The sequence below is a fragment of the Bufo gargarizans genome, chromosome 4, assembly GCF_014858855.1.
Source record: "Bufo gargarizans isolate SCDJY-AF-19 chromosome 4, ASM1485885v1, whole genome shotgun sequence".
NCBI lineage: Eukaryota > Metazoa > Chordata > Amphibia > Anura > Bufonidae > Bufo > Bufo gargarizans.
This window is the reverse complement of record NC_058083.1, coordinates 270320630-270346159: the sequence shown is the minus strand read 5'-3', so window position 1 is coordinate 270346159 and position 25530 is coordinate 270320630. Positions and strand designations below refer to the sequence as shown.

Sequence of the window (25530 nt, the reverse complement as noted above, 5' to 3'; positions counted from 1 at the left end):
TGCATTATTAGTATGCCTGTCATACCTGCTCTAGTCACAAGCTCTGGGCTACAGTACAGGCTGTAACTTATAATAAGAAAAGTAATGAATTATATATCCACTAGAACATGATGGTTGAACAGTTTTACTTTTCATGCCCGCTTTGTGATATTTAAGTTTTCTAGTACCATTTTGTCTATATAGTCTCCAAAACAAATTGTATTTTTTTTATTGGCAGTGAATGTAAAAATACATATAAATAATAGGCTTTCTTTTGCCTGAGCAAGCATACAGGTACATAACTAGGTAAATATCTGTCCATGCTAATCGCATGCAGAATATGTTTTATTGTTACTTTAGGTAAAAAAAAATCATCTTGTATAAAAACAAACTCCGGGGAAAGTGTAGTATCTCAGACCTGGGGGTTCTATAAACTATTTATTGTTATGCATTATATTTTACTGTTTGTTTCCTGGCTATTACTACCAGCAAGGAAGGTAAGGCAAAAGTTGGCAGGAACAGGGAGCGACGGCCTGAGGTAGGACACCGTGACACTCCAACACTACATCATGGCCACCGCCACTCCCATCCTTTAGACCAGCTCCCAAGGGGGCTCGCTGCAAGAGTACAAAGGAAAATCGCCAATTCATAAAAACATTTTTTTATGGAAACTGAAGGGCAGCAGTATTACTTTATTTTGTACTAGTTTTTATACCTCTAATTTCCTAAAAGACTGACTCAGAAGATTATATAAACTATGACCTCAGTGGATTGTTTACCCAAGGATATGCCTGGTTGGCGAAGTAGTTGGTATTACTTAGGCATAGATAAAAATAGCTAGCAATGTCTATGAAGACTTTTTAAGACAGTTTTGTCCCTGGCATTTTTTTTTTTTTGCTCAAAAACCTGCCTCAAATAAGCCTGACTTCATCAGCTTTTTTTTTAGCATTTTACTGAGGTGTTTGAGGTGTTTTTGAGACTTTTTCCCCTGCTTTATCTCCTAAAGTTTTTTTCATCCAGTCATTTAACCTCTCAGATACACAGTATGTGAAGGGTTAGACATAGGTGGGGGGGAACCCTCTGTCCTCCGATTGGATCCCACATAGGGGAATACCAAGTCTGCCATGACAAACTGTCAGCAGATTTGTCCCTATGAAACTGGCTGACCTGTTGAATGTGTGCTTGGCAGCTGAAGACATCTGTGTTGGTCCCATTGCTGAAAAATAATTAAAATGTAAATATATGCAAATGAGCCTCTAGAAGCAACAGGGGCATTGCCATTACTCCTATAGGCTCAGCTCTCTCTGCAACTGCTGCATCTTCTGCACTTTGATTGACAGGGCCAGGCAATGTAAACCTGATTGCCAAGAGAGCTGAGCCTTCGTTGCTCCAGCGGCACAATTGCATATATTGAAACTTGTGATAGGTTCAAATCTGCTGACAGATGCCCTTGAATTCTACGGGTAGTCTGGAATGCTTGTTAAAGTCCCCTGAAAGGGCTAATGATTACAGTAAAATATTTTAAAAAATATAAAAAAAGCTGAAAAATATTGAAAATTCAAATCACTTTCTTTTCCAATTTTACATATAAAAGAAACAATAAAAAATAAACATAATTGATATTGCTGCATTTGAAAATGCCCGAAATCATACAATATAAAAAAATGTTGTATATACTCTGAAACGGCCAATAAAAAGGTTTTTTTTTAAATAGTAATACAAAGCAAAATATATATGTAAATTTCGTAAGCATACTGATCCACAGAATAAGGTTGTCAAATCATTTTTAATGCACCATAAAAACAAAACAACAAAAAATATATATATACCGTATTTTTCGCCCCATAAGACGCACTTTTCCCCCCCAAAAAATCGGGGGGAAATGCCCCTGCGTCTTATGGGGCGAATGCTGACAATTTAACATCGCTGGATGCGATGTAGCATGAGCTGGGGCCGGGGGAGGGACTGGGAGGAGGAGCTGGGGGCCGGGAATAGCGGCGGGGCGGTGCAATCAATGTACTATAGCCCCGCCGCTCCGGTATACTAATATTAAATGTCTTATTCGATTAAAATGTATTATATATGCCCCCTCACTCCTATATTGCTAATCGTACCTTAAATCCTATTCCTAGGTGCTGTAATGCAGGCTGGGCGGGCGGCAGCGTAACTCCTTGATGTCACGAGCCTGCGCCGCCTACTTTATGAATGAAGCAGGCGGCGCAGGCAAGTGACGTCAGCGAGTGACGCGCCGGCCGCCCGGCCTGCATTACAGCACCTAGGAAAAGGATTTAAGGTTCGATTAGCAATATAGGAGTGAGGGGGCATATCTAATACAATTTAATTGAATAAGACATTTAATATTAGTATACAGGCGGCGGGGGCTATTGGATGATCGAGCTGATCCGTGGATGGCACAGTTAAGGAGGGGGGGGGTCTGTGGATGCCACTGTTATGGGCTGGGGGGCTGTGGATGGTACTGTTATGGGCTGGGGGTCTGTGGATGGCACTGTTATGGGGTGGGGGGGTCTGTGGATGGCACATATGTAACAGTGCCACCCACAGATCCCCCCTGTACAGTGCTATCCACAGATCCCCCCCCCTGTAACAGTGCCATTCACAGATCCCCCCCTGTAACAGTGTGTCAGTCATCCACAGATCCCCCCCATAACAGTGTGTCAGTCATCCACAGATCCCCCCCATAACAGTGTCCGTCATCCACAGATCCCCCCATAACAGTGTCCGTCATCCACAGATCCCCCCATAACAGTGTCCGTCATCCACAGATCCCCCCATAACAGTGTCCGTCATCCACAGATCCCCCATAACAGTGTCCGTCATCCACAGATCCCCCCATAACAGTGTCCGTCATCCACAGATCCCCCCCATAACAGTGTCCGTCATCCACAGATCCCCCTATAACAGTGTCCGTCATCCACAGATCCCCCCCCATAACAGTGTCCGTCATCCACAGATCCCCCCATAACAGTGTCCGTCATCCACAGATCCCCCCCATAACAGTGTCCGTCATCCACAGATCCCCCCCATAACAGTGTCCGTCATCCACAGATCCCCCCCATAACAGTGTCCGTCATCCACAGATCCCCCCCATAACAGTGTCTGTCATCCACAGATCCCCCCATAACAGTGTCCTTCACAGATCCCCAGTAATAGTGCCACCCACAGACCACCATTAGTTCCAAACCCACCAAAAGCACACCTTTTGGTTAAAAATAATTTTTTTCTTATTTTCCTCCCCAAAAACCTAGGTGCGTCTTATGGGCCGGTGCGTCCTATAGGGCGAAAAATACGGTATATATTTTTTTTTTTTTATAAATTCCACCCCACAAAGATTTTTTTTCTCCAGTTTTCCAATACATGATATACTGACTGTATAAGCTCTTATACTGTCTGTATATGGTTGCATCAAATGTTGCTCATTTTTGCCATGTGTCCAACAAATGCTGGAGGTGTTGTGAAGTTGGCATCTTGATTTACGTGTGGTGGGCATATAGGGATGTCTTATAGAGAGATTTCTTGCTTTCCATAAGTGGGTTTTCAATCATTTTAGATTCTTCCCTGGCACTTCTGAAAATAAGATGACAGTTTCTCCTACTCCCAGGAGACTATTATTCTACATTCTTTTACTGTGGGGAGGACTAAAATGGCTAAATGCTAGAGATCTAATAAATTACCATCTATTGGGGAGACTATTAAACACATCAAAAACAACTGTTGGAATGAACAGAAAATATCCATCTCATTAAAGGACCTCTAGATACTAATAGACGAAGAGGAAAAAGTCAATCAGTTTGCATTGGTTTTTAGTGTACTAAACAGATAGACATCCATTGTGTAGTCAAAACCCAACTTCTGAAAGCATCCAATAAGTAAAATGCAGGTAGATATCTACAAGTGTAAATATTATACCTAATGTAGCCTCCAGTATTCTCATAAGAAAGGGAGAAGGGAGTCTACACAATTTAAACAATTAAAATTAAAGGAACTTAAAGGGGGTTTCCTCAGTGTCTATGGACAACAGACTGACCACATCATGTCCTCCTGTGTTCGGATGTTATGTGCAGTATGTGTTCAATTACTCTTTAATGATAGGTGAAACTGAGTATTACACATTACCCATTCAAATCACTGAGTCGTCTATGTAAGTTAGGACAGCTCTTACCAGTGAGAAATGTGCTTTATAACCATTCTCCTCTCAGGACAAAAGAGGAGAACCCTGAACAGAAGACCCCCTCTCTAGTTGCGTATCTGCAATACAGGCAGACCAGGAGCCTGCTATGGGGCCCAGGGGGAGGGATCTGCAGGAAACTTGCTCTTCTCTTCCCTGGATTTTAACACAGCTGCCACTAGGGGGAGCTGAATGCAAAGAGATTGTTACAGCTTCCATGGTAGTTGTACTAATTCCTATTTACGCAGCTCCCCCTAGTGGTGGCTGCAGACAGCCAGCTAGAGTTGTAATAGAATAGAAGGAGATTTATCAGTGTATTTTTTCTGGTATAAATACATTGAGAGAGAGATGGTGTTCAGAATGGGCGCCATATATTTGAACCACCTGTTCCACTTTTTCCAGCATAAAAGTTGGATAAAGAAGGTGAGGCCAAAGGCAACTTTTTTTTTTTTAATAACAGTCTGTATGTTTTTAAAATTTGTGCCACTTGAAGTAAATTCGTCAGAAATCTGGGACGTTGTGCATGTTCTGCATTGCCAGGGAGTGATTGGTGCATGTACACTGGGAAACTAGGTGCAGGGGGCCCTTACTAGGTTTTGCTCTATGAGATCTGGGTATGTATAACTCAGAAACAATAAATCTGTTTGGGGATAAGCGACTGTAGTAACATTTCCATGTCCCCATAGAGTGGAAGTGATCACTGCATGAAAATGCAACTCTTCACCTTCACTGACAAGAGGGCAATTATTGGGAAAGAACAGTACCTTCCTGATAATTGCCAGCTCAGTCAGCATGTGTAGGCGTGCCTTTGGTGGCATTGTGCCACAGGACCAAGAACCATTCTGCAGAACTGCATGCATTTCACTGAAAATAACCTTGGTTTTGGGATGTCTAAAGGGCTGCACAATTGTATAAAGCACTGACTTGCCAGCTTAATATTGCTGTGTTGTGTTAAATACACGTTTTCCTTTATGAAGATATTAATGTGACACGTTTGAACAGTGGTTTCTTTGTTCGCTGTTGGAGAGCATTGAGAGGATACAAATTCTCAGCGTTAATGTACATTATGCCAAGTAGATCAAGTGAAGAACACAAAGTTACACACAGGCTGGTAGATGATGAAGAAAGCAGTGCCTTATAGTGACCCTTTGTAGAGTTATATAAGGAAAGTGATGTTAGGGACCACTTGTGTACTGTATGTGTTTCTTGTGTGCCATAGATGAGTTGGACATATGGCAAGGACATGTTACAGTGATCCGTCACACATACCATTGGAAGTTTTCTCGTCAATTGATCCTCTTATTCCACCGCCATTCATGATGCAGAGGGATACATGGTTCCATCTCACTTCATCAGGATTCCGGATATTGTTATATATCTTAAATAGAGAAAACAAAATCATAGGGATCATTTATGAAATCAGATACATAGGTTTTGTGGTGTAAAAAAGTTGCAAGTCATGGCAACTGCGACATTTTGTGATCCTCGCTGCTTTTTACAGTGGTCTATGTTTAAGAGCTAAAAGTAAGATTAGACCTGGATTGTGGCTCATTTTCTGTTGCAAAAGTCGCAAAAATGTTGCAACCCACGCCAGGCAACCCCCTGTTCGACTTTTACACCCACACCACATATATTATTAATGCTTGGTGCAGGCACACAAAGCAAAGCCTTACTTAAAGAGGACCTTTCACCACTCCTGACATGCCCGTTTTTATAGCTTCATGCATTCCCCATGTAATAACAATTCTGGAGCATCTATTCTTATGGCTATATGTTGTGCCATTGCTTTATTATTTCTACTAGAATGAACTGCCAGCAGTCTGCGGTAAGGGTACAGAGGGGTGGTAACCAGTTGGGGGGGTGTACCTGCACAGTCCGAAAATGGCAGCACTGATGGTTACCACCCCTCTGTAGCCTTACTGCAGAGTGCTAGCAGTTCAGTCATAACTTCTAGCAGGAATAATACAGGAATGGCACAACATACAGTCATAAGAATAGATGCTGTTACATGGGGAATGCATGAAGCTATCAGGAGTGGTGAATGGTCTTAACATAAAAACAACCTTAACCACTTCAGCCCCCCTAGCTTAAACACCCTTAATGACCAGACCACTTTTTACACTTCTGCACTACACTACTTTCACCGTTTATTGCTCGGTCATGCAACTTACCACCCAAATGAATTTTACCTTATTTTCTTCTCACTAATAGAGCTTTCATTTGGTGGTATTTCATTGCTGCTGACATTTTTACTTTTTTTGTTATTAATCGAAATTTAACTAAATCTTTGCAAAAAAATGACATTTTTCACTTTCAGCTGTAAAGTTTTTCTAAAAAAACGACATCTATATATAAATTTTTTCTCTAAATTTATTTTTCTACATGTCTTTGATATAAAAAAATGTTTGGGTAAAAAAAAAATGGTTTGGGTAAAAGTTATAGCGTTTACAAACTATGGTACAAAATGTGAATTTCCATTTTTTGAAGCAGCTCTGACTTTGTGAGCACCTGTCATGTTTCCTGAGGTTCTACAATGCCCAGACAGTAGAAAAACCACACAAATGACCCCATTTCGGAAAGTAGACACCCTAAGGTATTCGCTGATGTGCATAGTGAGTTCATAGAACTTTTTATTTTTTGTCACAAGTTAGCGGAAAATGCTGATTTTTTTTTTCCTTACAAAGTCTCATATTCCACTAACTTGTGACAAAAAATAAAAACTTCCATGAACTCACTATGCCCATCATGAAATACCTTGGGGTGTCTTCTTTCCAAAATGGGGTCACTTGTGGGGTAGTTATACTGCCCTGGCATTTTAGGGGCCCAAATGCGTGCGAAGTAGTTTGAAATCCAAATGTGTAAAAAATGTCTTGTGAAATCCTAAAGGTGCTCTTTGGAATGTGGGCCCCTTTGCCCACCTAGGCTGCAAAAAAGTGTCACACATGTGGTATCGCCGTACTCAGGAGAAGTTGGGCAATGTGTTTTGGGGTGTCATTTTACATATACCCATGCTGGGTGAGATAAATATCTTGGTCAAATGCCAACTTTGTATAAAAAAAAAGGGAAAAGTTGTATTTTGCTGAGATATTTCTCTCACCCAGCATGGGTATATGTAAAATGACACCCCAAAACATATTCCCCAACTTCTCCTGAGTACGGAGATACCACATGTAGGTGGGCAAAGGGGCCCACATTCCAAAGAGCACTTTTCGGATTTCACCGGCCATTTTTTACAGATTTTGATTTCAAACTACTTTGCAAGCATTTGGGCCCCTAAAATGCCAGGGCATATAACTACCCCACAAGTGACCCCATTTGGGAAAGAAGACACCCCAAGGTATTTCATGATGGGCATAGTGAGTTCATGGAAGTTTTTATTTTTTGTCACAAGTTAGTGGAATATGAGACTTTGTAAGGAAAAAAAAAAAAAAAAATCATAATTTTCCGCTAACTTGTGACAAAAAATAAAAAATTCTAAGAACTCGCCATGCCCCTCACAGAATACCTTGGGGTGTCTTCTTTCCAAAATGGGGTCACTTGTGTGGTAGTTATACTGCCCTGGCATGTTAGGGGCCCAAATGCGTGAGAAGTAGTTTGAAATCAAAATCTGTAAAAAATGCCCTGTGAAATCCAAAAGGTGCTCTTTGGAATGTGGGCCCATTTGCCCACCTAGGCTGCAAGAAAGTGTCACACATGTGGTATCGCCGTACTCAGGAGAAGTTGGGCAATGTGTTTTGGGGTGTTTTTTTACATATACCCATGCTGGGTGAGAGAAATATCTCGGCAAAAGACAACTTTTCCCATTTTTTTATACAAAGTTGGCATTTGACCAAGATATTTATCTCACCCAGCATGGGTATATGTAAAATGACACCCCAAAACACATTCCCCAACTTCTCCTGAGTACGGTGATACCACATGTGTGACACTTTTTTGCAGCCTAGATGCGCAAAGGGGCCCAAATTCCTTTTAGGAGGGCATTTTTAGACATTTGGATCCCAGACTTCTTCTCACGCTTTAGGTCCCCTAAAAAGCCAGGGCAGTATAAATACCCCACATGTGACCCCATTTTGGAAAGAAGACACCCCAAGGTATTCAATGAGGGGCATGGCGAGTTCATAGAAATAATTTTTTGTGTCAAGGAGGAATGAATCGACCGCCTCCCGGACGCATCTGTGCGTTAGACGGTCCGGAGGCGGTTAAATGATAAATGACCTCCAAAATGTTATGCTTGAGCCAATCGAGCTTCGGATCATAGATCTGAAGTCGATTAGTTAAAAAAACTTTGTTGGTAATGCTGTTTCCATCCAGCATAAAAATGTATGGGCACTGTGTAGCGAAACTTCGTCTCAGGCGAAGTTGCGCAAGACTTTAGTAAATGACTTTGGTATTCGTATCTGCGTCTTTAAAAACATTTTAAAATAGGAATCTGAAGTCTGCTTTGGCACTGGCTGGTACCTCTGTACCAAAGCCGACTGGATTACTATTCAAAATGTTTTTAAAGACGCAGATACGAATACCAAAGTCATTCACCAAAGTCTTGCTTAACTTCGTCCGAAACGAAGTTTTGCTACACGGAGCCCATACATTTTAATGCTGTATGGCAACAGCATTACCAATTAAGTTTTTTAACAAATTGATTTTGGATCTATGGTCTGAAGCTCGATTCTCTCAAGCCTACCTATAATTTCTAATGAAGCCACCGGGACACAAGACTGAGAGAGAGCAAATGTAAAAGGAGAGTGCAGTTTTCAGCTGTCAGGCTGTGTTCATATGGCACAATACGCAGTGTATTTTGGCACATAAAACACCCATTTTAGGCCAAGTTTACACTTCAGTTATTTAGTCAGTTATTTCCATCAATTTTTATGAGCCAAAACCAGTAGTGAAGCCTACACAGAGATAAGGTATAATGGAAAGATTTCCTCCTGTTGTGTGTTTCTGACCTGTACTGGGTTTTGGCTCAAAATCACTAATGGAAATAACTGATCAAATAACTGAAATGTGAACTCGGCCTTACACACCATTTTATGCTTCAAAAACACTGCTACTTTCAAACAAGATGTGACATTTAAGAAGCTGATTTTGGAAAAATATATTCCAGATGCGTTTGTTTGGCACATGGTATGTGTTTAGCAGACGTTTAAACAACTGAAAATGCTGCTTAAAAAATGCTCCAAAAAAAGGGCCTGGATTTCAAAGACCGATTTCTCTTGAAATCAGTTTTGTATCTGTCCGCTTGAAAATTATGCCATGCGAACATCGCCTATTAAACTGTATGCCTGAGGACTATGAGGCAATGCAGGGAGTCATGGGGTGATGACGTAATCGCGTCCACCAGTTCTTCATTGTGACCTACTGCACATGGGCAACTCACAGAATGAAGCATCAATATTTTGTAGTTTTTTGTCACTTCTGGGACAATATAGTATGGTAATATAACCACTAGGGGCATTATAACTACTGGGGACCTTACAACTACTATGGGTAATAAAATGGTGCATTATAAAGTACTGAGGCCCTATAGAGGGCATTATAACTACTGGGGGCTCCTTATGGATGGGCATTATTACTATTGGGAACATTTTAGGGGACCCTATTATCACTGGGAGCACTTTAGGGGACCTTATTACTACTGGCTCTTATTTATATTACCCTTTTCTCACTTACCCTAATAAACTGTAATTCTTAAAACTCTCAATTGCAAGTAAATCATATGAGGCAGCTTGCTAGGCATCAGTGGTGGGAGTGCACATCGCCACGATCCCGGCTTCCATTTATAGATACTGGAGCTAATTGAATTACACAGGAACAAGCCTGCTAGGCTTTTAAAGAGCACCAAGATTTTAAATGTGTTAATAAAATTGAGAGTTTTAAGAATTACACTTTATAATGGTAAATAAGAAAAGGGTAATATTAGCCAATGGGTTGTAAATAAGAAGTAGAAGGAACTAATACCCCTCATTTATCTAGGTCAAAATTGATACACTAATTATTACTACTGGGGCATTTTTGGGAGACTTATTTCCACTGAGGGTACTTTAGGGGGGCACCTTATGGGCCTTATTACTACTGGTTGGCACTTTGGGGAGCTTTATTACTACTTAGGGCACTATGGAAGATTATTACTAATGGGGGTACTGTGGGGGGCATTATTATTATTGGGCACATTATGGAGGGGACTACTACTAAATGGGGCAGTCTCAGGGAGCATTATCAATAATAAGAGCACCCTGGAAGCTAATTAGAATTGGTGGGACTTTTTGGAGAACTATTAATATGTGGGAGACTATCTATATGGCACTGCCATTTCTTCAGTATAGTATTTGGGGCATTGGGCGCACAGCAGACACAGTATTGGGGGTAGCAGCAAGATAACACTGTTAGGGAACCAGGAGGGGGAAGACTATGTTAAAGTGAGGAATCTAAGATGTCTGCGTGGCAAACTGCAGAGACAAAACTTGGCTGAAAGATGTCATCATGGCAGTCTGCACCCAAAGGAGAAGAAAAGTTTAAAGGGGTATTCCCATCACAGACAATGGGGGCATATCGCTAGGATATGCCCCCATTGTCTTATAGATACATGTCCCACCTCTGGGACCCCCACCTATGTCGAGAACGGAGCGGGGAGAGCTGTGGCTGGAGGACCTAGGGTTACCCAGGGTTTGGTTACCCCAAGCGCTCTCCCCATACAAGTAAATGGGAGCAAACCGCAAACCCATTCATTTCTATGGGGCCGACAGAAATAGCCAAGCCAGTGCAGTGCACCCTCCACCACCTTTCCATGCTCCGTTCTTAGTGTAGGTGCAGGTCCCAGAGATGGGACCTGCACCTATCAGACAATGGGGGCATATTCCAGCGAAATGCCCTAATTGTCTGTGATGTGAAAACCCCTTTAAATTGTCATGTCGCCTTTATGCACCTGTACAGTAGAAACTAACAAAAACTGAACCCATTTTGGAAACTACGGGATAAGGTGACAGTTTTATTGGTACTATTTTCATGTACATATGATTTTTGATAGCTCGATATTACGCTTTTTGCGAGGCAAGGTATTCAAAAATTGCTGTTCTTGCACCATTTTTATTTTCAGTTTTTTACTGCATTCACCTGACAGAATAAATCATGTGTTATTTTTATAGAGCAGATTGATACAGACGTGGCAATACCAAATATGTGTATTTAACTTTTTTGCTTCAGTGTTACATAAGAAAGCATTTTTGAAAAAGAAAATATATCTTTTGTGGCTCCATTTTCTGAAAACCATATTTTTTTTATTTTTCGCCTATCATCCTGTGTAGGAGCTCATTTTTTTGTAGGAAGATTTGAAGTTTTCATTGGTACCATTTTTGGCTACATATGATTTTTTTGATCATTCAATATTACACTTTTTTGGGGACAAAAAATTGTTGTTTTGGCACAGTTTATATATATATATTTTTTTTTTTACAGCATTCATATGAGGGGGTAGACCCTGTGTTATTTTTTATAGAGCATGTTGTTATAGATGCAGCAATACCTAATATGTCTAGTTTTTAACATTTATTTCAGTTTTACACTATAAAAGCATTTTTGAATTTTTTTTAAAAAAATCATGTTTTTGTGTCTCCATTTCTGAAAGCCATATTATTTTTTTTTACAATTTCCTGCCTATCTTCTTGTGTAGGGGCTCATTTTTTGCGGGAAGAGTTCACATTTTTATTGGTACCATTTTTAGGTGCATATGATTTTTTGATTGTTCAATATTACACTTTTTTGTAGGCAAGGTGACCCCAAAAAAATGGCAGTTTTGGCAGTTTTTATTGATTATTTTTATGGTGTTCACCTGAGGGAGTAAATCATGTGATATTTTTATAGAGCCGCTTGTTATGGACGCAGCAATATCTAATATGTCTATTTATTTTTTTATTTATTTTTTACATTTGATGAAGGGAAAGGGCCACTTTTTTTTTTACTGTGAACTTTTATTTTTATAAAACACTTCCGTGCTTGGCAGACCCCGAGGCCTTTGCGTGGCCTAGGGGGTTGACTTGGCAGCCATCAGCCCCTTGTCACGTCTGCAGCGTGGAGGGCCCCCTCCCTCTGCTATCCTCTTATATGCTGCAGTCAGCGTTGATTGCAGCATATAAGGGGTTAATCCGCTTGCATTGGCATTTACAACAATGCCAGTGGATACAGCAGGGGCCCAGCATTGATTGGGACGTGCCCAGCTCCAGTGCCCGCCTGATCATCATGACATACTTCCCGCTGTGACGTACTAGTACGTCATATGTTGCCAGGGGGTTAAAGAGTACTGTACCTGTGATTTACCTAAACATCTGTGATTTAACCAAACATCATAGGTTATCATCAGTGGGGAGTAAATAAGAACCATGCCTACTGTGTGACATTCATAATTCAATGCAGGATTTTAGATAAGGTGAACAAACAGATATCAGTATGTTACAGCCCCTACCATAGCATCACATATCAGATTTCCCAAGTTGCACTCTCGAAATCGACACTCCAGAGAAGAACCATTTAAAAACACCAAGGTTTTTCCAATTACTTCAGAGGAGAAATTATTTATTTTCTCCCTCCATTTGTTAATTTCTGCTAAAAGCGCAGGATCTACAAAAGAGATATATACAGATTGTCAGTATATACAGGCGTTTAATAATTTGATGCGCATTGTATCGTATAACACTTATACAGGCACCATATACAATACCTGGGAAATTACCATACAAGAAGTGAAAAGATTGCAGTACTCACCACTTTCACAAAATACATCTTCTTTTTTCTGTCATTACTTCAGCAAATAGCATTTATTATGTAGAGAAAGTTAATACAAGGCACTTACTAATGTATTGTGAATATCCATATTGCTTCCTTTGCTGGCTGGATTAATTTTTCCATCACATTATACACTGCTCGTTTCCATGGTTACAGACCACCCTGCAATCCATCAGTGGTGGCTGTGTTTGTACGCTATAGTAAAAAGTGCTGGCCTCTTTGGTGGCTGGGACTGTGAGATCTCACAAATGGTGCCATTAGAAAGTAAAACTTGTCCCGTGAAAAATAAGCCCTCATAAGGCTATGTGAACAAAAAAAAGTTATGAGTCTGGGAAGGCAAGGAGTGAAAAGCAAAAATGCAAAAACTGAAAATTGCACCGTCCTCTAAGAGTTAACTTTCTCTACATAAATGCTATTTGCTGAAGTGACACAACCTCTTTAAATTAAAATAACAGGAAAGCTAACAGGATGCGAGATGCATGGAGAAGGCGACGGCTGTTAAACGCTAACCTGTGATTCCACTGGACCTGCATTCTATCCTATCAAATGCTTTGGTTGCATCACGGCATAGGACTGAACTACCTCCATCCCCATCCTCTGCTTCAACCATATTAGCCCAAAGTCCCCATATATTATCCGTTATTGTTCTTAGAGCATAAATCCACATTTTGATCTGTTGATACAACTAAACCAATGAACGACTCCAATGTCCCTGCCAATACCTTTGCAAAAATCTTAACATCAGCATTGAGTCTGTATGAATCAAGCTCCATCGGATTCTTTCCTGGTTTACATATCCATACAATATCTGCTTCATACATTGACTTTAGTAGCTCACCCAATTTATAGGATTCCTCAAATGAATTCAGAGTAATTCAGATTTTGAATCTCAGGGTACTTTCACGCTACCGTTTTTCTTTTCCGGCACTGAGTTCCGTCATAGGGGCTCAATACCAGAAAAGAACTGATCAGTTTCATCCCCATGCATTCTGAATGGAGAGAAATCCGTTCAGGATGCATCAGGATGTCTTCAGTTCAGTCACTGAACGGCGTTTTGGACGGAGGAAATACCACAGCATGCTGCGGTATTATCTCTGTCCAAAATTCCGGATCAGTTGCCGGAATTCCAGATCCGGCATTCATTTACATTGAAATGTATTAGTGCTGGATCTGGCATAAAAAATACCGCAATGCCGGATCCGTCCTTACGGTCTGTGCATGCGCAGACCAGTAAAAATTTTAAAAATATATAACGGATCCGTTTCTCCGGATGACATGCGGAGAAACGGATCCGTTCTTGCAATGCATTTGTAAGACGGATCCACATGCGGATCCGTCTACAAATGCTGTCTGTTTGCATACAGATTTCCGGATCCGGCAAGCAGTTCTGGTGATGGAACTGCTTGTCGGATCGCTCTGCCGCAAGTGTGAAAGTCGCCTGACTCGCACAGCTGATATATTTCATAGGGTAACCCGTCTGGTACAGGTGATTTATTTTTCGAAAGACTATTAATTGCCTTACTAATTTCATCATATGTAATTAGAGCATCCAAACTATCACGTTGATCCATTTTAATAGATTTGAAATTAATTCCCTTGAAATACTCTCTAATATCATATTTTGTGCAGGAACATTGAGAACCTGCTTTTCAACACCACAAATTAAAGGGGTTATATACTGTAGTTACACAGTTAATATGGTTGGAAGTCCATCAAGTTCAACCATGGGATAGGTGGGGATGTCATTTTTAGAAAAAGTAATAATTATTTATGTCATTTACTTTTAAGAATTCATCTAAACCCTTTCTAAAACTGTCCACTGTTTCTGCTGTGACCACGTCTGGAGGTAGTCTATTCCACAGATTCACAGTTCTTACAGTAAAGAAGCTTTGACGCTTTTGGAGACTGAACTTTTTCTTCTCCAATCGGAGGCACTGCCCCCTTGCCTTTTGAGGGCATTTGACATGGAACAGCTTTTCGCCGTATTTTTGGTATGGTCCATTTATATATTTGTATAGGTTTATCATGTCCCCCTTAGACTTCTCTTCTCAAGACTAAATAAATCCAGTTCTTTTAATCTTTCTTCATAACCCTCCCTGCCCCTTATCAGTTTAGTTGCTCTCCTCTGTACTTTTTACAGCTCAAGGACATCCTTTCTATGTACTGGTGCCTGCAACGGAACTGCATATTCCAGATGAGGCCGCACCAAAACTTTATAAAGTGGCAATATTACATCCCTGCTTCACTTAATACATGACAATATCCTGGTAGCCTTCGAAGCATGTATGCTGATATTTAATCTACGATCTACAAGGACACCCAAATACTTCTCTACCCAGATGTGTAACTTTACAGTTATCCACATTGAACCTGATTTGCCAACTTGATGCCCAAGTCAGCTTCCATAGACTGCCCAGTACTACATAGCTTAGTGTCATCTGTAGAATAGAAATGGTGCCATTAATCCTGTCTTCAATATCATTAATAAATACATTAAATAATAGGGGACCCAGCACTGAACCTTGGGGTACACCACTTATAACCCGGGACCATTCTGAATAGGAATAGGGTTGTGTCATGGAACATATTCTACATTTTACAAACCAGCACCTGGATCTAAATACTTTTGTGATTGCATGTTGCAATAAAAAATTTATGATAGCCACTGAGGTATTCAATAAAATGTATCTGTATAGTGCAACCTGCTGTTGTTCTTACCCTTAATTTTGTCCATCTCAATGAGCTAGTCGAACTGTTCTGTAAGAACCTGTGGCAGTTACCGGGAGAGAGCTGCAGCAGAAAGGACACACACCCTGAAGATAATCTAGCAGAGCAATTGGACCAGTGAATGTGCGGATCTCTGGACCCATGTGAGGTACGGCGCTAATCTAGCTTTGTTATAAAGGTAATATCAGGTACTATATGATGTCCGATTTTCATTTTTTTACATTAATCATGACATAACCCCTTTAAGTGGGCCTTAAAGGCATCTGAAACCACAGTTAAGGCTGAGTTATTATTTATCTGAAAAAAGAGTTATCCCTTCCATAATTTTTTATTAGAATATACTGCCTTAATCTAATAAGAATGAGTTTTCCAACTTATCCTCTGTTTATCAGTTTTAGCCACTAGTTTCACTATAATAGGGACATAGTTCAAGATTCCCCTTGATCCATAATCAAATGTATTCACCAAATTATACATAGCTAACTTTGTCAAATATATTCTTGAAAAAGTCCCATATGGTTTGGAGTACTTAATCCGCCAGATATCAATCCAGCCTAATACCATACACCATTTATTTATATTAATAGTAATATATATTCAGTTATATTCAGACTCACATTTTTTGCCCCGCTTCCTAAATCTATCTCTTTTTATATCTGTGACATCATTAAAATCACCAATTGAGTTGTAAATCTTACGAGTGGTTACTAAAACATATATGGACATTCTTTTCTAGGACCTCTGCTTTAAATGGTGGCGGAATATACATTGTAACCAATATATATTCCAAAAAAATATATTTTACAGTGGAGTATCAGCATCCCAAATGTGCATGTCAGCAAAATTGTAATTTCTTTTTAACTAGTGTACCCTCTTGAGTAAGTGGAGTAGCAGGAATTGAACATCAATTCCAGCTATCTTTTATTTAGTCAGTTATTACCAAATGGCTCCCTGTAAGCATATTATATCTGGATAATATGTATTTAGTAAGATAAACACAACCAACCTTTTCAACTGGTTCCTCATCCCTCTAACATTCCATTAAATTATTTTACCCATTTAAAAAAAGAAAAAACACACTGCCCTAAACCCTTGGAGTTGCCCCCTCCTTCCCACCCCAAACTCAACAAACTCCCTCATATATTATTATACAATCCAGAGGTCCCCTTCAACCCTGATGCCCACCGCTAGCCTGTATCTGGAGTATATGTAGTACAGTAATAGAAGAAAGAACAATCCCACCTCACGTAATTCAAATGTTCCAAGCCTCAACAAACCTTTAGGATGTCTCTCTATCCACTTTATTGCCTTTTTGGCGAAAAAGTCCCATCAAAAACAATCCTCAGTTCTACTGAACATTATTTTCCCTGAGGAGCTTCTTATACAGACGTGGACAAAATTGTTGGTACCCTTTGGTCAATGAAAGAAAAAGTCACAATGGTCACAGAAATAACTTTAATCTGACAAAAGTAATAATAAATTAAAATTCTATAAATGTTAACCAATGAAAGTCAGACATTGTTTTTCAACCATGCTTCAACAGAATTATGTAAAAAAATAAACTCATGAAACAGGCATGGACAAAAATGATGGTACCCCTAGAAAACACAGAACATAATGTGACCAAAGGGACATGTTAATTCAAGGTGTGTCCACTAATTAGCATCACAGGTGTCTACAACCTTGTAATCAGCCATTGGGCCTATATATATGGCTCCAGGTAATCACTGTGTTGTTTGGTGATATGGTGTGTACCACACTCGACATGGACCAGAGGAAGCAAAGGAAAGAGCTGTCTCAAGAGATCAGAAAGAAAATTATAGACAAGCATGTTAAAGGTAAAGGCTATAAGACCATCTCCAAGCAACTAGATGTTCCTGTGAGTACAGTTGCACATATTATTCATAAGTTTAAGATCCATGGGACTGTAGCCAACCTCCCTGGACGTGGCCGCAGGAGGAAAATTGATGACAAATCTAAGAGACGGATAATCCGAATGGTAACAAAAGAGCCTAGAAAGACTTCTAAAGAGATTCAAGGTGAACTTCATGCTCAAGGAACATCAGTGTCAGATCGCACCATCCGTCGTTGTTTGAGCCAAAGTGGACTACATGGGAGACGACCAAGGAGGACACCATTGTTGAAAACGAATCATAAAAAAGCAAGACTGGAATATGCCAAACTACATGTTGACAAGCCACAAAGCTTCTGGGAGAATGTCCTGTGGACAGATGAGACAAAAATCGAAGTTTTTGCCAAGGCACATCAGCTGTATGTTCACAGACGAAAAAATGAAGCATATCAAGAAAAGAACACTGTCCCTACTGTGAAACATGGAGGAGGCTCTGTTATGTTCTGGGGCTGCTTTGCTGCGTCTGGCACAGGGTGTCTTGAATCTGTGCAGGGTACAATGAAATCTCAAGACTATCAAGGAATTCTAGAGAGAAATGTACTAGCCAGTGTCAGAAAGCTTGGTCTCAGTCGCAGGTCATGGGTCTTGCAACAGGACAATGACCCAAAACACACCGCTAAAAACACCCAAGTATGGCTAAGAGGAAAAAATTGGACTATTCTAAAGTGGCCTTCTATGAGCCCTGACCTCAATCCTATTGAGCATCTTTGGAAGGAGCTGAAACATGCAGTCTGGAAAAGGCACCCTTCAAACCGGACACAACTGGAGCAGTTTGCTCATGAGGAGTGGGCCAAAATACCTGCTGAGAGGTGCAGATGTCTCATTGACAGTTACAGGAAGCGTTTGATTGCAGTGATTGCCTCAAAAGGTTGCGCAACAAAATATTAAGTTAGGGGTACCATCATTTTTGTCCATGCCTGTTTCATGAGTTTATTTTTTTACATAATTCTGTTGAAGCATGGTTGAAAAACAATGTCTGACTTTCATTGGTTAACATTTATAGAATTTTAATTTATTATTACTTTTGTCAGATTAAAGTTATTTCTGTGACCATTGTGACTTTTTCTTTCATTGACCAAAGGGTACCAACAATTTTGTCCACGTCTGTAGTCCATAAAGGACTTTCTTTCTCTTTGTGTTTGAGGTGCAAAATCAGGAAATTCAGATTTCAAATCCAAGTTGTTTCTATTTCTGCAAAGCACTATTTCTTTAACCCTAGATGACAACATTTTAACCAGAATTGGCCCTGGGAGACTTCCTGAGGGTGGAGAGCAAAATGGAATGCTATAGGGCTCTATCCAAAAAATGTATGTGTATAAAGGAGTCTGCCTCAAACAGGTTCTTTAATTCTTTCCTGATCTCATCATTTGATTGCTCAAGAGAAGCCACGTTATTTTCAACTGTGACGAATACCGTACCCCGACTAACGTTGGACGTCAAATACGTAGAGCCAGAGAGATATGGTATAGTCACTGGTTACCAAGGCATGACATTACGCCCTCCATGAGTAGCAGGTAAGGTCAGCTTGGTACAGTGTTCACAGACTCCCCCTGTCCACACAGGCACAGAGAGGCAACAAGCTGAGGGAGCCTTTTCACTGCCCCAGTGAAACAGCGCTTCCTCAGCCCATGTATACTGCCACCAGTTTCTTGTTTGATATAAGCCCAGTCCGCTAATGGGATTATATAGGGTAAGAAACTAACCCGCGGTAGCGTATTACTAGGCCGAAACACGGACGTGTGGATTCGTGAATGAGATACCAGAACAGCACAAGATTAAATTATATATTTAATTGCCTTAAGGGCTCACTAGACATAACACAATATACACAGAAAATATATACAGTGGTCTGAGTGGTAAATACAGATGGCGTGGTAGAACAGGGTTAAGCAGAACAAAAGTCAGTTTACCAGAAAGATGAGTCCTTTGGGTGGTATGAATTCTTAGTTGTAGTCACATGGGAAATAGTAAATGTAGAGCAGCACCCACGGACCGTCAAATGACCATACCGGAATGCATCAGCCAAACCACGTCCACAAATCCTCAGCAGCCCACCGAATAGTACAAACAAACAGATAATGGCAGCATCTCCAGCGACTTCTTTATTGGACAGACTTTACAGAAAGTGTGCCATAAGAATATTATTTTTATGGCAAACTTTCTGTGAAGTCTGTTCAATAAAGAAGTCGCTGGAGGTGCTGCCATTACCTGTTTGTACTATGGGAGGCAGTGATGTCAGCAGGTTGCAGGTCCCTCTAAACACATGGCACAATGTGACCTCCCTTCAGAGAAAAGACTTGCCCGCTTGCTGGCACAAGCCTTTTAACCTGTAGCTGGCCCCTCCCCTCCTGGCCTCTGAGAGGGGTCCACTCCCCCTCTGCTGGGCTGGCAGCACATGAGCCACAAAACGATTAGAGCTCATGGTTCCAGACCAGAATGTCGCAGTGAGGTGGTTCTGGGACCAATAGATCCGCCTGGGTTACGGCTACCAGTAGAGTCCGAACATGGTACCGTTATTTCATTTCTGTGGGGAGATATGTATATCTCACCTCCCTGGCATCCCACGATCAAACTATGACCACGGGCCTGTTCATCGTGGCCACAGGGACATAAATATCTGATTTATGTCGTTGATGGACGGGCGATTCATAATTCCTTATGAATCGCCAGTTCCATGATGTCTGATAATGTTCATTGAACTGAGCAATGGCCTAGACCCCCTGCAGAGAGGTTTTTCCTGTTCCATTAGCTGGGTTCTTGGCTGGCTGAATGGAGGTGAGAAATTGTAAACAACGGTGACCTGCTAGAGGTTCTCTGCAATTTGGCTGGGCTTTGAAGCAGGGCCCCCCATGTGGAGTTCACTGCCTCTGCTATCTGACAGCTGATGGCTGGTGTGGGAACATGGCTGACATAAAATAATAATCCATATTCCTCACATCAACCTCTTGCCTTTCATGAATTTTCTGTATATATTCTCTGAAAAAAGACATTTCAGTTTTTAATACACCATTTTTCAATTGCTTTCATATCCAAGCATTTATGTTTTTTAACCAGTTGTGCTGATAATATTGAGAGACGGTCTGGTTTAGGAGCCATATTTCTGTTACTATATAGGCTTTTCAATTATTAATTCTGCTTATGTGAACCATAACCGCCTCTTGTCATCATTTCACAGAAGAGGATCAAAAAAGAAACAACGTAAGCAATTGTGTGAACATCTGCTATATAAGATGAATCAGCACAGTACTTATCTTTTTCTACAAACACTTGTAGCAAATGCCTATATCACAGAATCAGATTTGACTCCTTTGCATAGGCCCTAGCATAGCAGTCAGATATAAATTGTAAGATGAATCAGCACAGTACTTATCTTTTTTTCCCAAACACTTGTAGCAGACCCCTATATCACAGAATCAGCACTGACTCCTTCACTCAAGGCCCTTTTACACTGCCCAAACATTATGCAGATTATCGCCAACAAACATTCGCACAAACATTAGTTAACGATGATCTGCTGGTGTAAAGGTGCTGCCGATTACCTGATGCTTGTTCATCAGATAATAGGATCATTGGAGTAGACATCTAAATCATTGTTTGCCTGCTGCATATCATGCTGTCTAAACACACTCTGCTGCCGGCAAATATTGATTCAGTAGCATACCTCCCAACTTTTGAAGAGAAGGAAGAGGGATACGGATATGTGCATCGTGCAAAGCGCACCGAGCAATTTTTTTCCACACTAGGCCACCTAATCCCACCCAGTCCCCTAAATGCCCCCACAAAATTTGCCACCACACAGTATTTATGCCCACATTGTGCCCCTTCACAGATTATGCCCAGATATATGCCTCCTTTACAGTAATTAAGCCCAGATATGTGCCCCCTGACAGTAGTTATGTCCAGATATGTGCCCCCTCACACTAGTTGTGTCCAGATATGTGCCCCTTTCATATTATTATGTGCAGATATGTGCCCTTTTCACTGTATTATGGCCAGGTATGTGCCCTCTCACTTGTAGTTATGCCTAAATATGTGCCCCCTCACCAGTGGTGTGCCTAGGTTGTTTGGCACCCTGGGTGGGTCCTTTCTCTGGCATCCCCCAATACTTAAAAAAAATCGTACCCCCTCACAGTATTATTTCCCTCATTGTACAACCTTCACAGTAGTTTTGTACAGATGTGTGCCCCCTAACAGTAGTTATGCCCACATTGTGCACCCTAACAGTCGTTATGCCCACATTGTGCCCCTTAAAGTACTTATCCCTTCATTTTGCCCCTTCATAGTAGTTACACCCTTATTGTGATCCTCTCACAGTAGTTATGCCCTCTCTGTGGCCCTTTCACAGTACTGATGCCCTATCTGTGCCCCTTCACAGTTGTAATGCCCTCTTTGTGCCCCCCTCACAGTAATAACCCCCATTGTGCCTTCTTCACAGTAATAATGCCCCTTAATATTAGTCATGCCCATTGTCCCCCTTCACAGTAATAATGCCCATTGTGCCCCTTAATAGTAATAATGCCCATTATGCCCCCTTCACAGTAATAATGCCCTATGTGTCCCCTTCATAGTAGAAATCCCCATTGTGCCCCCTTAATAGTAGTAATGCCCTCTGTGCTAGTAATGCCCATTGTGCCCCTTCACAGTAATAATGCCCTCTGTGCTCCCTTCATAGCAGTAATGCCCTCTGTGCACTGTGCCCCCTCCATAGTAGAAATGCCTATTGTGTCCCCTTCACATTAGCAATGCCCTCTGTGCCCCCTCCAGAGTAGAAATGCCCATTGTGCCCCCTACAGAGTAGAAATGCCCATTGTGCCCCCTCCATAGTAGAAATGCCCATTGTGCCCCCTTCACATTTGCAATGCCATTGTGCCCCCTCCAGAGAAGAAATGCCCATTGTGCCCCCTTCACATTAGCAATGCCATTGTGCCCCCTCCAGAGAAGAAATGCCCATTGTGCCCCCTTCACATTAGCAATGCCCTCTGTGCCCCCTCCAGAGTAGAAATGCCCATTGTGCCCCCTCCAGAGTAGAAATGCCCATTGTGCCCCCTCCATAGTAGAAATGCCCATTGTGCCCCCTTCACATTAGCAATGCCATTGTGCCCCCTCCAGAGAAGAAATGCCCATTGTGCCCCCTTCACATTAGCAATGACCATTGTGCCCCCTCTGTGTTAAAAATAAATAAAAAAAATCACAGTAACTACTCACCTTGTTTGGTTCCTGAAGCTCACAGTCCTCTCTCCCCTGCAGGCACAGATCACTCTGCAGCACTGGGCTGAGCTTATGCAGACTCCTGGGCTGCAGGCTCCGCCCACACAGGGAGGCACCACGATCCGTGCCTGGAGGCTGAATGATGGAGCGGGGAGAAGTCTTCCTGCTCTACCATTCAGAGCGCCGCCGGCCTGAAGGAGGGGGAAAGAGCGGGGAGCTGAGAGGTGAGTGACAAGACCCAGCTCCCTGCGCTCCAGCAATGAGCGCTTCCATCTGTATTGGTGGAAGCGCTCATTGCTTCTGGCACCCCGGTGAGAAACGTCACCTGGGGTGGACCACCCCCCATGCCCCTCCTTTTGCACGCCACTGCCCCTCACAGTAGCAATGCCCAAACATGTGCCCCCTCACAGTAGTTATACCAGATATGTGTCCCCTCACAGTAGTTATACCAAATTTGGGCCCCCTCACAGTAGTTATGCCCTGATATGTGCCCTCACACAGTAGTTATGTAGAGATATATGCCGCATCACAGTAATATACCAAGTTAGTGCCCCCTCACAGTAATATGCCCAGTTATGTGACCATTCACAGTTATATGCCCAGTTGTGCCCCCTCACAGTATTATGCCCAGTTATGTGCCCCTTCACAGGAAGTAAAAAAAACTCTACACCTTGTTCCTCCAATAATCTCCCCAGCAGCAGAGGATACAGAGAGCTGCTGGTCTGTGTAGGAGGAGGAGGAGGAGCACAGCTGACTCCTGTCCGGCCCCGCCCCCTGCACAGACCAGCAGTGTGGAGCGCCGACAGAGGGAGGAATGATGAAGCAGGGAGCAGACGGCTCTCTGCTTCATCATTACAGACAACTGTCTCTACATCCTATGGATACAGAGACAGCTGTCTGAGAGCGGGACATACCTCTCCTGTTCCAGGACCGTGAAAATCTGGGACTGTCCCACCAGATCTGGGACGGTTGGGAGGTGTTAGTTTGGTGACGAGCGATGGCATTAGTGATGACTCTTCTCCATACTGTGGAGGCGATCGCTACATGTAATAGCAGCGGTCTCCTTCACTGACGAGTAGGTGACTGCTGGGAAGAAACTCTTCCTTCCTGCTCAATTGAACAATGTAAAGGGGCCTTTAGGCCTGAGAAGAGCAGTCAATTGTAAATTGTAAGACGAATCAGCACAGTACTTATCCTTTTCTCCAAACACTTGTAGCAAACTCCTGTTTTACAGAATCAGATATAACTGCCCTGCTTAAGCTTATATTGGACGGGCAGATCACACAGAAGAATGTCGGGAGGAAAGAGTTCCTTCCCGGCAATCTACTGCTTGCCAGTGGAGCAGAGCGCTGCTATTACATGCAATGATCTCCTCCAGAGTATAAGGAGGAGCGATAGCTAATGCCAACGCTCGCCCACATACTGAATCATTGTTTGCCGGCAGCAGATAGTGATTAGACACAGCGATCAGCCACCGGCCAACAATTTTTAATCCTCCTGAAAGATTACAATTACCCGATGAACAAGTGAAAAGCTCATTCATCAGGTAATAACATAATTCATGCAGTCACCTAAATCATCACTTGCCGACAATCACCTGCTCATTAGTGAAGGAGACCGCCGTATTTACATGCAGCGATCCCTTCCACAATATGGGGAGGAACGATCGCTAATGCCATCACTAGTCTCCGTATAGAAGCATTGTTTGCTAAACAATGATTTAGGTGACCGCATGAATTATGCGATTACTTGATGAACGAGTGTTTCACTTGTTCATCGGGTAATCGGCGACACCTTTACACCTGCAGATAATCGCTAATGAGAGTTCCTACAAACACATGTTAGTTATTATCTGGCCGATTCAAGCTCACGGGAAATTTGTCTCAAGCACAAGACCGAGAATCAGTGTGGTGTGCAACAACTTTCTCCGGGTATCAGCCAGACAGCCTGACATCACGGCACACTATGTCACCGCTCTCATGCTGCTTCCCTAATATTTTTTCCTTATTTGGGTCGGGTCCTTTAGTTACAGTGAAAGATAACCTGAGTGCTACAATACACAATATCATAAAGGTCTGTAGGCCAAACTTTGTGTCAACAATTCAACATGACAATACCCCCATATACAACTGAGATCCATATAAAATGGTTGCTCTTTTTAGTGAACTTGACTGACCTGCACAGAAACCAGACCGTTACACTATCAATAACCTTTGGCATGAACTTGAATACCTACTGTAAGCCAAAGCTCTTTAGCCTCTGCCTGTGCCCAACCTCATTAACACTGATGAATAGATGGGAATCTCAGCCATATTCAAAATCTGTTGGAAAGCCTTCTTAGAAGACTGCAGTCTAAGTGCATGGATGCAAATCCACATTCTTGTCTTGACTGACATTTTTCCCCAGCAAGGAATCATGGTACAGTATAAGGACAGGATAAGAGGGAGTACATCAAGGCAGATAATGACTGTTAAGATTTACACCTTCTAATTTGTAGAATTGGTAGTTTTTAATGCTTGGCATCTTTAAAAGCTTCTTCAATTTCACTGGTCCCATTTTATTGTAAAATGTTCCTGTACAAATAAACTTATTGTGTATGACACCTCAACACAAAAGTGTATATTGCCAAGTCATTTCTTGGTTTGCAGTTCTAAATTAACCAAGCAGATGTAGTTACTTCACCAGTTTCAAAAAGTTCAATGATTGACCTTAGTTGTCTTCACAGTCTATAGTTGAGTTAAGG

The 25530-nt window shown here is 41.7% G+C and overlaps 1 protein-coding gene across 1 annotated transcript in view; it reads right to left on the bottom strand.

The window, feature by feature from the left end:
• Positions 1-25530, bottom strand: part of NT5E (5'-nucleotidase ecto) — a 97680-nt gene that overhangs the window by 7112 nt on the left and 65038 nt on the right. The window contains exons 5-6 of the mRNA XM_044289354.1: positions 12621-12775; positions 5435-5543 (exon numbers count right to left, since the gene is read on the bottom strand). Coding sequence (XP_044145289.1) covers positions 5435-5543; positions 12621-12775 — 264 coding nt within the window. The remainder of the gene's footprint in view (positions 1-5434; positions 5544-12620; positions 12776-25530) is intronic.